Source organism: Gossypium hirsutum, chromosome D07 (assembly GCF_007990345.1).
Source record: "Gossypium hirsutum isolate 1008001.06 chromosome D07, Gossypium_hirsutum_v2.1, whole genome shotgun sequence".
Classification (NCBI taxonomy): Eukaryota; Viridiplantae; Streptophyta; class Magnoliopsida; order Malvales; family Malvaceae; genus Gossypium; species Gossypium hirsutum.
Window position 1 is genome coordinate 619,778 of NC_053443.1, and position 17,346 is coordinate 637,123.

Consider the following 17,346-nt stretch of genomic DNA (forward strand, 5'->3'; position numbering starts at 1 on the left):
ATTTGTTTAAAATTATTGTTAATTTGGAATATTATGGAAAATTCACAATATGTTGGTCAAACTTTTTTTTTTGTTGAAAATTTTGAATTATTAAATATGTAAAATTAGTTTAATTACATTCAATCTCAGTGTTTCTATTATGAGTAAATTATATCAATTGTCTCTTAATTTTGATTAAAATTACATTTCAGTCATCTAATTTTTAAAAGTTATATTATTGTCATTAAAGTTATTGAAATATTACATTTTTGTCACTCATTCATTAACTTTCATTAAGAGGGTGATGTGGCATGTTCATTTAAACGATTAACTTCTAAATTTTTTCTTACTAATAATTTTTAAAAATTTTAAAGAGTAAACTACTCATATACTCACTCAAGTTTTAATATTTAAAAGTTTTTTTTTCTATTGTTCCATTGCGTGACAATGCATTCCTATTGATTCAAAAAATTAATTTAAATGACTCATTTAACTTGGTGAGGTTTAAAAGTAAAAAAAATTAAGAGAAACTGAAGGTTAAATTTTGTTGAATCCCCAAAAAAGTTGTTAAAATTTAAGAAATATTGATTTGAATCCCTCAACCAAATTCATATTTAAGCCTCTATGTAATTATATATATATTTAACAATTTATATTTTTATGTCATTTTATAATAAATTTTATATATCTTCAAGTTTTTAAAAAATTATAATTTGGATTGAATTGAAAAATGTGCAAATATTGAGGTTAAATTTGTTAAATTTTTTAGAATCGGGAACAAACTGACAGAATGCGTAAAATGTAACATTTCAATAACTTTAGTGACAATTATGTAATTTTCGAAAATTAGGTGATAGAAATGTAATTTTAATCAAAAGTTAGGGACAATTGATGGAATTTACCCTTCTATTATTAATATTAATGCCTTAGTCCAAATCATTTAATACGATTAAAAATTTGGGTTAGTAGATTGATTTAGAATTTAAAAATAATCAAAAGCACAAGGTTGAGTTGTGGATTTTTTAAATGAAAAATTAGTAACAGCAAGCTATTTTTTTATATCCACAATTTATTAATTTCTCTTTTGAATAACATACATGTAATTTTAAATTTTTATTTTAAAATAATTTCACAATATAGATAAATTAAAGTATATATCAAATTAGCCAACCCAATTTTAGTGAAAGTTTCATGTTATTGAGTATCCAAATTCAGGGTTCATCGTGCATAATTACGATACTTAAAGTTCATCATAAATGAATTTTATCTAATTTTTCGTCCTGCCATATTTTTATATTAATTTTATTCTATGCTATAATTTTTTATATTTATAATAATAAAACTCTCAATATATATAAAATTAAATTTCAAGGATTCAGCATAACAAAAATCATAAGTTAGCCCATTATGTTCATACTCAACTATTATTTTTCATAATTATGAAAATGAAATATTTGTATTATTGTTAAAAGTTGAAATTTTGGATTATCAAATATTGATGCCCAAATTTTACTTTACACGATTATCACGTATATGGTTATTATAGATGAGTTTTGTTCAATTATATTCAATAATTTATTGAATTATATTTTATATTATTTTTTAAAATATATATAGAAATTCTTAAGGAAAAAACTTGCGAAAATATGACTGCTGAGCAAGAGTTTTCATTTGATAGACGTTTGTTTTCAAATGAAGCAAATTTGTTGCCAAACTTTAATTGAAGTGATGCTTGGACTGTCATCATCTAATCCCATAAAATCTGCCAATCATTTATTTCATTATATTTTCTTCTTTTAATCTAATCACGTATAATTAATTGAGTCTTAATTTGATTGGTATCAATATTATTGTAAGTATAAGAGGATATGAATTCGAGTGTGTTGAAGTGTATTATCTTTTTATTTAAGGGTTAAAGAGAGAATATAGATAATTTCTAATTTTTATATAAAAAATAGATATTATAAAAATTAATAATGAAATTAATGTTAAAAAAAATAAAAAAAACAATATTTTAATGTCATAAAATGTTTCCATACAAGTTGCTTTAAACTTGGTACAAATAAAATAAAAATGTCAATTAGAATTTCAATAACCTATTTGACTCCATCCAAATTAGACCAGTTTGGCTGTTTTTGATTGGCTCTTTGAATTTGAATTTTGATTGGATTAAATATATAAAATTTAGTTAAAGGGTCAGAATATTTAATTTATATATTGATGATGCTTCATATCCAAATTTTATAGAATTGAGGATTGATCCTCGCACTTTTTTAAAATTGAAAAATTAGTAATATTATTAAAGATTATCATTAAATTGTTAATACAAAATCAATAATTTAACAATTTATATACTGCCTTTTCATTATTTTAAGTTTTCTTTCAACTTGAATTTTGATTGATTTTTTTATAAAATTTATATACGAGTTTTTTTTTATTTTTAAACATTACAATCTAAAAGGAAGGAGATATTAATATCGGAATTTAAATTTTGAGATGCCAGCATAAAACTTTTAACTATAAAGTATCAATCATTATCAATAATAGATTTATGCACATTCAGTGGTGAAATTAATTATCTAATAAATTTATAAAAAAATTTAAATACTAAATATGTCTTTACTTGATAATATTTTAGGTAGAAATCTTATTTTAAATTGTATAGAAAAAATAATCGAGAAATGAAAAAAGGGGGCAAAATGCAAATATTGAAGAAGTTTCGAATGCATAAATCACGGAGACAAAAATCATAATTTAAAAAATTGCGGTAACAGAGATAGTGTAAGATGATATGTTATTTAATTTAAAACGCGTATTAGCCATCACTAATGTGAAAGGATTTCTACCTCATAAATCTATTTTTTTTAAAAATACTGAAATACTGAAAATACTTTTATTAGTTTAATTATTATAAATATTATTTTCCTGCCATTTCTGTCGAAGTAAACCAATTTTCCCGGAAAAAATATTTTATTTTTGTTCTTTCGCTCTTAAAAACACATTCCTTCTTTTAAACAAACACTGAAAAAGTTTTTTGTTTTTTGTTTATGTATTTTGTTTTGTCTTTTCATTTTGTTGTATAGAATACAATAATGTCATCACCACCACCAGGGGGGACTCCAGCGCCGTCATCACCACCACCATCAACAAACACTACGTCTCCACCGCCATCTGCAGCCGGAGCTCCGCCGCCGAGTAGTCCTCCTTCCCAATCGCCGCCATCCACCGCAACTCCGCCGCCAACTACCACTCCTGCCACACCACCACCAACCGCAGCAACTCCGCCGCCAACTAACACTCCTACACCACCACCAAGCGCAGCAGCTCCGCCGCCAACTAGTCCTCCCTCCCCGCCATCTGGTACCCCATCTCCACCTCCAGCCACCCCATCAGCTCCTCCTCCTTCAAGCAACACTCCTTCCCCCTCCGCTTCATCGCCTCCTCCAACATCATCTGTATCTCCTCCACCTTCAGAAGCAGCATCTCCACCACCATCCTCTACCCCTTCTCTTACACCTCCTTCTACGTCAACTCCATCGCCACCTGCCCCGAGAAGTCCAGGTACTCCATCTCCACCACCACCTCCTTCGAGGAATTCAGGAACTCCATCTCCTCCGTCGCCACCGTCATCAAGCAGTGGTGTATCGACCGGACTGGTTATTGGTATAGCAATAGGGGGAGTGGCAATATTGTTGGTTTTGAGCTTGCTGTTTATATGTTGTCAAAAGAAAAGGAGAAGAAGAAGAGACGACGGCGAAATTTACTACGCGCCGCCGCCTCCACCTCCTGGGCCTCCTAAAGGTCAGACTTTTTCCCTGGAATTATAGTAATTTTGATTCTAGTCAATTTCGGATTATCTCTGATTCAATCCGTTCCAGCTCGGGGTCAGTTTTGATCATTTCGAGTTAAGATCACTTTGATATTTCTGGTAGTTTTTTGTGTCCGATCGTTGCATGCAGGGATTATTTTGAATTGTGATTTTGCAGGTGATTCCGAGTTACTTGGTTTTGGATTGTCTACAATTTGAATCATTTTGTGTTTAGTTGATTAAGTTCAAGTTAGTTTTAGATTCGAGTCAAATCGGATTGTTGAAATGTTTTTTTTCTTTCAGATCATCCACACGGTGGCCAACAATACCGGTGGCCACAAAATCCTCCACCGCGTGTCGATCAATACGGTGCAATTTTGCCTAATCCAAGTCCGCCAGTTACGGCATGGAGACCACCATCTCCGGAAGATTCTCCTATGCCATCAATGCCACCACCTCCACCACCACCGCCTTTCATGAGCAGTAGTGGAGGTTCCAGTTCTAATAATTCAGGTTCCGAAAATCCACTTCCACCACCCTCACCCGGCATTGCACTTGGTTTCACCAAGAGCAAGTTTACTTCTGAGGAACTAGCAAGAGCAACAGATGGCTTCTCCGATGCAAACCTTCTTGGGCAAGGCGGTTTCGGGTACGTGCACAGAGGAGTTCTCCCAACCGGAACGGAAGTTGCAGTCAAGCAACTTAAGGCCGGAAGTGGACAAGGGGAAAGAGAATTCCAAGCAGAAGTCGAGATTATCAGCCGCGTTCATCACAAACATCTTGTTTCATTGGTCGGATACTGTATCTCCGGGACAACAAGAATGCTTGTTTATGAGTTTGTTCCGAACAACACATTGGAGTTTCACTTGCACGGTAAGACTGCCTTTTGACTGTATGCTAATTGATGTTTGAACCTTTCCGGTAAATCGATCTAATACCGATTATCGAGTACTAATTGTAGGAAAAGGGAGACCTACAATGGATTGGCCAACAAGGATGATAATTGCTTTAGGATCTGCAAAAGGACTTGCATATCTTCACGAGGATTGTATGCTAATTGCCTCTCTCCCTTGTTTACTTGCTCTAGAAGTAAGATCTCGATCTTTTTCAGTAACAGATTTCGTGGTTTTTCAGGTAATCCTAAGATCATTCATCGCGATATTAAGGCGGCTAATATTCTTTTAGATTTCAAGTTCGAGGCTAAGGTATCAGTTTCATTCATTTTGATTTCTTGACATTGCTGAACATTCAACCATGAATTAGATTATGTGACCGTCCTACTTCGCTCGAGCGAATGTGCTTTTTTCTCTTGCTACTTCTTCATCGAGATAACGATAAACTTTGGTTTTCAGGTTGCCGATTTCGGACTTGCAAAGTTCTTTTCTGATGTCAACACTCATGTATCCACAAGAGTGATGGGTACTTTTGGGTAAGAAGACTTCATCCATTGTTGTTGCTTGGTTCACAAGAAAAGTGATTTTATGTTAGTATTCTCATTGTTCCAGGTATTTGGCTCCCGAGTATGCTTCGAGCGGAAAATTGACGGAAAAATCGGATGTTTTCTCTTTTGGGGTCATGCTGTTGGAGTTGATTAGCGGACACAGACCGGTTGGCTCGTCTTATGCCGAGGATAGTTTGGTCGAATGGGTTAGTTATTATTGCTTTGGACTGGTTTAAGCTTTTTAGGATCCTTTTTTATCGAGTAAACCTTACTTTGCCTATTGCAGGCTAGGCCATTACTCTCAAGAGCATTAGAAGACGGAACTTTCAACAATCTCATTGATCCGAGGTTACAAAAGGAATATGACCACAACGAGATGGCTCGTATGGTTGCTTGTGCTGCTGCTTGTGTTCGACATTCAGCACGACGTCGACCACGAATGAGCCAGGTAAATGGGTCTAGAGCCACCACTCTTTACATTCCACTCATTATTTGATTCTAACCCGTAACTTGCAACCGAGCACAGATCGTACGAGCTTTAGAAGGAGAATCGTCGTTATCGGATCTCAACGAAGGAATGAGACCGGGACAAAGCAATGTGTACAGTTCATATGGAGGAAGCTCAGATTATGATGCAAGCCACTACAACGAAGACATGAAAAGGCTCCGAAGGGCTGCATTAGGCTCGCTAGAATACGGTGCTAGTAGTGAGTACAGTGAACAGACCAGCGAGTACGGTTTATACCCTTCCGGCTCGACCGAAGGCCAAACTACTCGGGAAATCGAGACGGGAAGTACAAAGAAAAATAGCCAAAATCATAGCGGGAACTCTATGTCTTGAAAATGGTAATACTATCTCTGTAAAGATTCCATTGCTATCAACAGTTTTTTTTTTCATACAGATTTTATTGCCGAATTGTTTGCAAATGAATGATATGTTTTTTTCATGAGATATCACCAAAATTTTTTACCTTTGAAATCACGGCTTTTACCATTGATTTGTAAGTATTATACTGCTAGTGATTTACATGAAAGTAAATAATGGATAACAGTCACTTTTGCTTGATTCTTTTATTTGTTGCTTAAATGTTCAAAATATCAATTGGATTTCTATTTTATTAAAATGGTTGGGTTCTTGTTTTCATTTATATTGGTTAGATTGAGAATCGGTCAAGGTATTGGTTTGAAGAGAGGATTAGATCGGTTGAACCGGATTGAAAAATTGGTTGAGTTAGTCTTTTTTATTTTTCAATTTTACAGTTTGAATAAATAAATTATTAAAAGTTTTATAAAAGATATATTAAAAAATAAAAAAAATCAATTCAATCTGTATTTTTAGCCAATGTAATCGGCCCGTACTGATTCTCAGATCAACCGATTTTCAATTGATTGGTGTAGTTCGAACAATCATTATTCTTTTATGAATTTGTTTAATTAAATTGAACAATTTGATTGGTCTAGTCAAATCGAGAACCAAGCGCTGTGGAGGGCAACTAATGTTTACAAAACACCTAATTGATAATAGTTTGATCAGTTCAACTAGCAATTCGGTTTTGAAAACTTAACATCCAACTTCGATGGATAATGTTTAATTTGTGAATTATGACATCAACATAAAACTTCAATCTAAAATACTTAATTTAATACGATCTCATATCAATAATTTAAAATTATCAAAACCCATATCTATATTGATTTGAATTCAAATTTATTTAAACATAACTTAGACTCAATATTTAAACCCAAATTTATTCAATTTTAAAAATATCTTAATCCCAAACTTGGAATAATTAGAATTTATATTTACCTAATTTTAAAAATTTTCCTGTTAAACTCAAATAATCTAACCTCAAAATTATTTAAATAATAAAATTATGTAATGAGATATAAGTGATGAAGACAGAATTTATTTATTATGAGTGATATTTTAGGCTCCTTGTTAGAATTAGATTAAAGATGGATCATCGTGATCAAATGAGTATATTTGACATTTTAAACTGAATTGTAATATCTTAATCTATTCAAAATCCAAGAAATAAAATATTTGACCGTGTGATTATTCAATGATATGCAACAACTGCTTGTTTCAAACTTGGATCTGACCCAAGGGCAAGACATCATATCAACTTTAATCCTAATATTTACTTATAATATTAAATTAATATTATTTAAAAAGAATTAACCCTAGTTACACATCATATAATTTAATCTTTTTACAATTTTATTTTATTTTTTTAATCGAAGAGTCAATAAAAAAAAGTTAATTTTTTAACATATTCAAATCAATGTTTGTAAAAAGAAAAAGAATCAAATAAGCATTAAATTCTTAAAAATTGTTTGTTGAACTTAAACTTTTAAGTTATTTTTAAATATTAAATTCTTATTTTTTTATATAATAGTTATTTTTATTTAATACGTAATATTAGAAAAAGTTCTAATCCACATAGGATTCAAATAAAATCATCTCAAAGATGATTCCATAATTTCGATCTTAATGTTTGTTAATTAATTTAAACATTTATGGCCTTAATATCATCATGCATGAAACTTCTATAGAGCAATGAGAAGCAAAAAGATGAGAAAATAATCATGTAGATTATCAGCTGAAAAGGTAATTACATAATCATCTAGAGAAACCTTTGTTTTATTTAAATTATCGATGAAAATTAAATATAAATAAATATCTTTTAAAAAGTGATGGGAAAGGGATAATCGGCCTCATAGAGAAGATTAGGCATTTCAACTTGAAATAATTCAGACATATGCTTGTCATTCATAAAATATTTAATCATCGGCCGATTTTCATAGAAAATTATTAGTATGAAAAATTAATATAAATTGAAAAAGTATATAATGAAGGAAAGAAAAGGGGACTCGGAATATGGGTGGTGATATAACAGGATGGTCGGCAACGGCTGTTGGAAGAACAGCCGATTACGACGAACGAGACCTTTCACTGTTGAAATCGTCACCGTCCCTTTTTCGCAGCATAAATATTTGATTTTCAAAAAAAGAGGCAAAATAAAACAAATTTCAAAGCGGAGGAAGCCGATATAGGATATATGATGAGAACATAATCCCTAGAAGTACTCAATTAAAATCACAGTTTCCCGGGGAAAAAAGGCAAAATTAAACAAATTCCAAAGTAGAGGAAACGGATCTAGATTATATGATGAGAACATAAACTATAAAAGAAGAGCGCAGATCAAATTACAGATTTACAAAAAAAAGGGACAAAATTAAACGAATTACAAAGCAGAGGAATGAAGATCGGAGAAACAGATGTAGGATATACGGTGATAACATAAACCCTAAAAGAAGAGAGGAGCTCAGAATCACGGTCGATGAACTCACCTTGTGTCCATGGTTTATATAGGGGACATACTTGAATGTAAACTACTAGGGTTTTTGCGGGGATATTGGGATCCATGACCATGAGAAAAGGTATTGGGGTTTACTGGGATTTTCACTTAATGCGCCCACTTTCGACATTCTTTGCAATGGGCCTTAACCCAAGAAAGAAAACACTAGGCAAATGGGCTAGGCGAAAGAAAAGGTTATTTTTAAGATCGAATTTATCCTGGTTTTATTTTTATTTTAAAATTTTATACTAATATTTATATAATTAAATTTAAACATTATATTTTTATCATTTAATTTATAGATAAATATAAAAATTACACATGAACTCTGATTTAATGTGTAATTTTTATATATAAACTTTGATTTTGTGTTATATTACATGAAACTTTGATTTGATTCAATTCTCATAAATTATTAACACAATTATATAGCTTAACACAATTATCAATATACCATCATTTTATGTTTACATATTACATGCAAAATACAAGTAAATTAGTTTATTTATTTCTTTAAATGTGTATAAATGAATCAAAATCAAAATTTCATGTATACATTTGAACTAATAAAAGTTTCTCATGTATAACCGTATCAAATTAAAATTTAGGGATAAATCTCAAAATTATACATGAATTTTGATTTAATTTGCGATTATATATATGAACTTTAATTTGGTGCAATTATATACGTGAAACTATAATTGTAGTTCAAATGTATATTTGAAATTTTAAATTTGACTTAATCATACATATTTAAATAAATAAATCCATCAATTTATTTTTATATTAGATAAATATAATTATTTAAGTATGCAATATATAAACATAAAATGATGTTGTATCAATAATTTTTTTAATAATTTATAAGAATTGGATCAAATTAAAATTTCATGTATAAAATTACATAAAATCAAAGTTCATACATACAATTGTACATTAAACCATAGTTCATATATAATTTTTGGGATTTATCCCTAAAATTTATGTATCAAAATTTATGTATAATTTTAAGGTTTGTACTTATAATTTAAATTCAGATTTAATCGGATCAACAAAAGGTTAAAATCATTTTATCCAAACTTGGACTTAGGGCTGACAAAAAAACCCATTTGAACAAGCATTTGGGTGATTTTGATTCATAAGTTGAAAAATTGTAGTTTCCTAAACCGAACAAAATTATAATTTATTTAATGTATATTAATTTTAATTTTTTATGACGTTAAATAAAAGTTTTCAAATTTTTTTATCTACTTAAAAAATAATTATTTATGAAAAAATCTTGAAAAATTATTAAATACCATCCGAAAATCATAAAACAAATCCATTTTATCAAAATAAAATCCAAAAATCCAAAACTCAAAATTAAATTAATAAAAATGAATCAAATTATCACGGACAATTTGAAAAATCCAAACTCAACCCTACGTAAACCAGGGCTCCAAATCTACACTTGAAAAAACAAACAGTTTTTACATTCTATGCTCAAGTAACAACATTTGGGGGGAAAGATGAACCCCGCAATTATCAACAAATCTTACACTTTGAAAGCAAACGGTTTTTACATTTCTATGCAAGCAAGCTAAATTACAGATGCCACCAGAACCAGACACTACCATCACAAATTTTTATAATCTAATTCCGAATCCTGCATTATTGAGACATATTGATTGCATGGTCGGTCCGATGACTGAAGTCCAAAACTAAAAAAGTGAATCAAATAAACAACGACAACTCTACAACTGTTACCTTATATCTCAGCTTCTCTCAGGTCTGCTTCTTTCCAACTGAGTATCTAGTGTTGATAGGATCTGAGGCATTGACATTCCCCCAGATATAACAATTTCTGCAATGGAAGAAAGAGCGAGATATAAGTTTAAACTAGAAACAAACAGTAGCGTGTGTGTATATATATATTGCTTTTTATAAAAATAATCCATGAACCACTTCATGATAGAGTGGCCATCCTCGTGTGGAGTGGAAATTTCAACGTATATGCCATTCATCATTGCAATTGACAAGGCTCTCTATTACCCCCTAGCAATAGGAAGAGCTTGGAGTAGGAGGGGTGGAGCCAAGCTCGAACAGTGAGGAGTTCGAGCTTGATTCAAAACTCACTGCTCGAAGCTCAGCTCGAGCTTAATTAAATACTATTATTTAAGCTCAAGCTCGGCTCGAAACAAAATCAAGCTATTAGAGCTTGGCTCAATTAAGCTCGTGTACATGATTTATATATTCAAACTCGAGTTTGATCTCCTTCCATATACAAAATTTTTGGGTAAAGTAGTAATTTAATATCATAATATTAGAACTTGGCTCAAGAATGATCAAATCAAATTAGAGTTTTTTTCAAGTCGAACTTGAATAGCTTACGAGCACGGTGTCTCATTTACACCCCGAGTTAGGAGGTCTATGCAGTAACTCCTCCCATTCCTACCCCACCCGGCCCCTTCCTTTTTTTCCTTGCATTTGTAATAATGACAACAAAAGAAGTTGAATGCCTCACCAATTCCTTCACGGACTGACAGATTCAGTCTGATAACATCCTTGGTGTTGATGAGGAATATATCACCAAGGTAAAGATGATTCGTGGGAACAAACACACAGCATAGCTCTTCTTCACCAGCGTCACTCTGCATTTAAAAAGAAAAAGAATAAATCGGCATCATTGATTTCACGTTACCTGATTTGTCTTAAACCCTACTGGAATACTCAATATTTAAAACGCTAGCAACCAAATTTAGAAGTTCAGACACTGAGCAACAAGCAGTCTTTTGGAACAACAATGCTGTAGAAGCGAGCTGGGCAACAAGCAGTCTCAATGAACATGCAAACATGCATGCCAGAAAAATTAGGGATGGCAAAAAAAACCCGAATCCGACGGGTTCCAACTTGAACCAACATGTTAGGGTTAGAGTTTTTTTGGAAAATCAGGTTTGAGTGGGTCAGGTCGGGTGAAAATAGAAAATTAGTCAGGTTGGGTTTGAGGTAAACACGCCACGTCCTGTCCTGAGATATTTACAAAAATTCTCCTAATATATATTAAGTTTTTGCTTTTAATAAATAAATAAATATTAAGTTTAAACTAAAAATAAATAAATCTTATTTGCTTCAAAATTAAAAAATAAAACAATTAAAAATGTAATATTTTTATTTGCTTCAGAATAAAAATAAAACTATAAAATAAAATTCAAGTCAGTTGGACTCGGGAGTCGGGTCTCCTATTAAATTTCAAATTCGAGGCAGATTTTTTTTCCTAAGAATCAGGATTGGGTTGGATTCAAGTTGAATTGATCAAGCTTCGGGTCAAGGTCAGGTCAGGGCGGGCAAAAATCCGCTCCACCCTGTTACCATCTCAAGAGAAAAAGAAGAAAAAAACAGGGCAAGCCAAAATGATAATTTAGGAAGAAAACTTTATTTGCTTACCTGCAGAGTAACAGATGAAGTGATGAAGGCAAATGCATATTCACCGATACGTGGGTGCCTTATAATGGCTACTTCCTTGAAGGCTTGTGTGTTCTGATCTGAAATAGTAAAAGAAGTGAATGAAAAGACTGATGTAGCATATGGATTGTCACTACATGGATCAATTAGAATAACATGACCAGCTAAACTAATTTACTTCATGTGGAAGAAAACCAGCATAGCGCATACCTGGTGATATAGCAGAACTGATCTGCTTGGATGCATTGTAGATGTGACGAACAAATGGCATCCGCTTGATAAACCACTCACCAAGGCCCAGGACAGATGCTCCCAACCAAGATGACATGAATACGCCAACCAAGAAGATGAATGTAATAGAAGTTACAAAGCCGAGACCTATCCAGGAAATAAAAGGAGGACATAGCCTTAGAGAGAGAAAACATGTTTACGAACTCCATGATCTGATTGAAGGGGGGAAGAATAAAAGACTCAACAATTGGTAAAAGTACCATGGAGGCCCTTGTACTAGGATTCAAACTGCATTTTGCCCCCTCAACTAAAGATGGGCAAATTAGTCTCTGTACATTAGGTTAAAGAGCAAACCAATTCTTCTGTTAAAAATTCCAGCAACTTTTACCGTTAAAAACTGGTCCCTGTATGTCAGCATGAGCTACACATAGCATGCCAAGTGTAACTGTTTGGTTATTCCATCAGCCACACTAGTTTTTAACAGTATAAATGGATGAAATTTTTAACAAAAAGGACCAGTTTGCTCTTTGATCTAACATATAGGGACTAATTTGCTCATTTTTTGAGTAAATGGAGCAAAATGCAATCTAACTCCTAGTACAGGGGCCTCCATGGTACTTTTACCCTCGACAATTATGAAAAAAGTTCACTGCACTTGCAGGAAGTTCAAAAAAGAAAAGCTTTTTAGGTGCTAACTGCATGAGATGCTCACCAAATATATCAATTCCGAGTTGCGCATAAATTGGAGAGAAAAAGCCATCCACAAAGTGAATAAACCACCATGTTATGTAGAAAGTGATTGCTATAGGAAATAAAATGACGCTGCGAAATAAAAAATGGTTCAGTAGCTGCTATAACAGTTTCATGAATGACAATAGAAACTCCATAGACATTTTCTTGGAACTAGAAACCAAAACTACTAAGTTTTGGAGTTCATCAAATAAAAGTTAGCACAAATTCATAGTGGAAAGAACAAACATTTTGTAAGATGATAGAGAAGTAGGGAATCTCAAGACAAGCATCCATTTCATGAGAAGATTGTGACAAGAGAAAAGTGGAAACAAGAAAAAAAATTAAAAGAACATGCCAGGCTGGTCAATGATCAAACATGTTATCTCAATTTCAAATTTCATATCAAGCTTCCACCGTAACTCTCCCAAAGAATTCATTGTAAATGAGGATACTCATTATAATTATATGGTGAGTGAATGCATCCCAACCATTCTAGTGAAATACTTATTTTCCACCAAGCACTTTGCCTAGAAAATAGCTGAATAATTGTGAAAAATTTCAAGGTATTTAGAATTATCTCTCATTTCAAGAATTCATAGCTCCAAAGTTCTAAAATTTACAGTACTCAAAATTAGAGGTAAAATATACAAAGATATACATATGATACATTAGTGAAAGTATTTTCACTAATTATCAAGGATATGAAACAAAGAAGTTGAATTGGAGGCTTGTGTTGATCCCTTTTTTCCTTTGTAAGAAGATGGTAATAGCACCATCCAAATCATTTTCATACAGATGACCATTGTAGAAACATCCATCATATGAGTCCATAAAGCTAAAGAAAGGAGATGAAAGAATGCCAGTTACCATCCTGTCATGAACTTCTTTGAAGCCCAGCTCTGGACAATTTTGTAAAAGGTCTGCATAAAACAAAGCTTGTAAGGCAAATTTTTAGAGTAAAAAACAAAAGTGTGCTCGATACAAGAAAACACAGACAAACATAAGCACAGAATTACTATACAGGCAACATAATAAAACCATTCTTTTGAAAAATCATCAATATCCCACTCCACAAACCAGAAAGAAATAATGTCATCGTGTCTCATAAGCGGAGGGGAGACATCAAATTCAAGCCTATATTTCTATACCCTAAATTTGTTCGAGGGAATTTATGAAAAGAATCATATACCTGCTGTCATGGGCCTTAACATTCTTTACACAGCATTGTAAGCTATCAAAAATAAATCACAGATACATTGAAAGCCTCTAAAACGGAAAAAGCAACCACTTGTTACAAATTTTGTATGAAATTCTATCAACCATCAGCTCAGTTATATATATCCTAAATGGTCTTATCTTCTGATAACAATTTTACAAGAAAACAAAAGGGAAAACCATTTCCTCAATTTTTAATAGCTCCAGTATATTTATGCAACTTCCTACATCAAAATACCAAGTCAAACACAATTAAAACAGTTCCAATTTCCATACCTCTTGTAATATCAATAATTTCCAGCTTAAATAGGAATTTGAACCATCTAATTTCTCTATATTAAATCGCATTAAGCTCTATTCCATGAGTATTAATTTATAAAATTCAAATCAAATCTTACAACTAATAACCAAAAACAGCTGCAAACCAAGTCAAATTGAATTAAATCACAAAGGTAACTCCAATTAACAACAAAACAAAGGAAAAACCATTTCCTCATATTTTAATAGCTCCAGTATATTATGCAACTTCCTACATCAAAATACCAAGTCAAAACACAAGTAAAACAGTTCAAATTTCCATACCTCTTCTAATATCAATAGTTTCCAGCTCAAATATGAATTTGAAACATCTAATTTTTCCACTATTGAATCGCATTAAGCTCTATTGCACAAGTATTATTAATTTATAAAATTCAAATCAAATCTTACAACCACTAACCAAAAAAAGCTGCAAACCAAGTCAAATCGAATTGAATCACAACGGTGACTCCAATTAACAACAAAAAATCGAGAAAAAAGGAAATGAAAGAAAAATACCTCACGCCCGGCATGATGCGAAGAAGCAGAAGACGAAGAAGAAGAAGCTTTGGAGGAATCATCGTGTACGGATTCAGCCACCGGAATTAGAAGCTCACGATCTCTACTCGCCGTCATCGCCGCCGATTTATCATCTCCCATCACCAGAAAAAACGCGGCTACCAATATCCTTATCCAAGGATCCCAAAAAACTCGCTTCGGCCGTGTCTCTCAACTCACCGTTTACCGGTCAAAGGAAGAAGAAACAAGAAAGGAATTTTCTAAAAGATAACCAAAAATTTTCAAATATTATCTTTTGAGATTAGAGACGACTCTTTTGAATATGCTGCTTCGTCAATTTGACAGTTAGGCTGACTTTTGTAAATTTGTTTCTGCGTTAATTTCACCAAAAGTCCTTAATTTATTTGAAATATTTTAAATTAGTCTCTAAACTTCAACATATTCCAATTGAATCTCAAAGTTATATCAATCAGACATGTCACTTTAAACATTTAATAAAATTTAGAAAGATATTATAATTTTATTACATCAAATCCAGATTATCTATACAATATAAATATGGGTTTATAATGGATATAATAATAAATTTAATCTCTAATATTCATCATTTTTGTATATTAATTCTTTCTTAGATAATTTTATTCGTTAATCTTTAAAATGGAGTCAATTTACTATTTTTTTTAAATTAATGTTAAAATTTTAATGAATTAAGGTGACAACTTGCATGGTTGTAGCTTGTAAACATGTATTTCATAAAAATAAAAAATAAAATTTCAGAAAAAAGAGAGAGTTCATATGTATTAGATTAGTATGTTGATTATCACATTAATGCCATTAAAATTTTAATAATTTAATTAAATTTTCTAATCAAAACAAAATAATTTGAATAAAATTAAAGGTTAAGAGCCAAAATTATTTTTTAAAAAAGATTAAAATAAATTAAATATTAAGAATTAAATTTATCATTATACGTTTATAATTTAATCCGTATTTTATATACCCATAATGTATATGAGCTCACATTTTACGCTCAAACTAATAGTTAAGTTAATAAAAGAATCAAATTATTATAATCTTGACGTTTTGATGGTTTAATTAAAATATTTAAAATTTAGGACCAATTTAAAATTTGAATCATAGTTTAAAGTTATTTGGTGAAAATAACCTTTTTTATCATTTAAATTTTTAATTTAATTATATAAAATATTAAGGGATGGGTCGGACTTGGTGGCTCTGGTTATTCAAAGCTTAAAATGGATTAAAGACTTAACTGATAAGCTTTGCTTAGCATCATTTTGTATTTTTTAGTAAATTAGAGTTAAGCTTATTAAACCATTAGTAAGTTTACGTTTTGATCACTCAACTTCAAAAGTTACAAAATGGTTACTAAATTATTCGAAAGTTTTCATTTAAGTCACTAGATTGTTAAAATTTTTACTTTACAACATTCTCCATTTGCATCGCTTACACTAATCGGAAGCTTTTTTTCTCCTATTCTTTTACAATTCAGTTTTATTTCGTGAAACAACTTTGAACATCGTCGAGAATATGCGAACTAAAATCTAAATAGCTTTCTTATTTGATTTCTGACACTGTTCGTCAAATCAACTTAGATCTAATGTATGTTATTCTATTTGTTAATGAGTATTGATCTACCATAACAATTGCTGAATTGTCACTTGGAGCTTGCTAGCAAGACTTTAGAAAAAAAAAACTTAAAGCTTGGTGACTTAAATAAAAACTTTTGAATAATTTAATGATCCATTTTATAACTTTTTAAAATTAAGTGACCAAAATATAAACCTGCAAATCGTTTAATGATTTTTAGTGTAGTTTACCCTATATTTTTCAATAGCGTGTGATCTTTATATTCCAGAAAAATATAATATAAATAATTGATATTATATTATTTACCCGCATAAAATGAAAATGGAAATACTCTTTGTTTTTGTTTTTTTCCTAATGGGTTTGATTTTTTTTTTCAGTAGCTTTGATTTAAATCATGAGTAAATTTATCAACAAAATTTTTGGTTAATATTAGATTATGACATATTTACAACGTAGTTAAAAAATATAAACATAGTAAATATGTCATAATCTAATGTTTAATTTCGTTATCATCTAATTAAATTACTCAATTAACTCGTGACATAAACTTAATCAAATACTTAATATATACACATAAAATTTAGAATTGCATGCAATTCAAGTTTGATACTAACAAATTTTCAAAAAAGACAAATTTGGTACCAACAAAAACATAAAATTGAAATTACAATCTAAATGCCACACATTTAAAAAGCTCGAGTTTTATTATGCGT

General features: G+C 31.2%; 2 protein-coding genes and 1 non-coding gene across 3 annotated transcripts; 1 reads left to right on the plus strand and 2 right to left on the minus strand.

Moving 5' to 3' along the window:
* The first annotated feature begins 2,911 nt into the window (after positions 1–2,911).
* LOC107932966 (proline-rich receptor-like protein kinase PERK1) lies at positions 2,912–6,175 on the plus strand. Its single transcript, XM_016865098.2, has 8 exons — positions 2,912–3,780; positions 4,091–4,660; positions 4,749–4,835; positions 4,922–4,992; positions 5,140–5,216; positions 5,293–5,434; positions 5,515–5,676; positions 5,755–6,175. The coding sequence occupies exons 1-8, from the start codon at positions 3,072–3,074 to the stop codon at positions 6,067–6,069; spliced, it is 2,133 nt and encodes a 710-aa protein (XP_016720587.2). The 5' UTR covers positions 2,912–3,071; the 3' UTR covers positions 6,070–6,175.
* A 1,923-nt stretch (positions 6,176–8,098) lies between these two features.
* On the minus strand, positions 8,099–8,205 carry LOC121219727 (small nucleolar RNA Z43). The gene has a single exon (XR_005916618.1). It is a non-coding gene; the product is annotated as a small nucleolar RNA Z43 (small nucleolar RNA).
* A 1,784-nt stretch (positions 8,206–9,989) lies between these two features.
* Positions 9,990–15,354, minus strand: LOC107933024 (protein CONTINUOUS VASCULAR RING 1). Its single transcript, XM_016865160.2, has 8 exons — positions 15,026–15,354; positions 13,862–13,914; positions 12,975–13,084; positions 12,242–12,409; positions 12,014–12,111; positions 11,094–11,220; positions 10,337–10,433; positions 9,990–10,235 (listed from the first exon to the last, which is right to left on the minus strand). Exons 1-7 carry the CDS (start codon positions 15,164–15,166, stop codon positions 10,345–10,347), a joined length of 786 nt encoding a protein of 261 aa, XP_016720649.1. The 5' UTR covers positions 15,167–15,354; the 3' UTR covers positions 9,990–10,235; positions 10,337–10,344.
* Between the last annotated feature and the right edge of the window lie 1,992 nt (positions 15,355–17,346).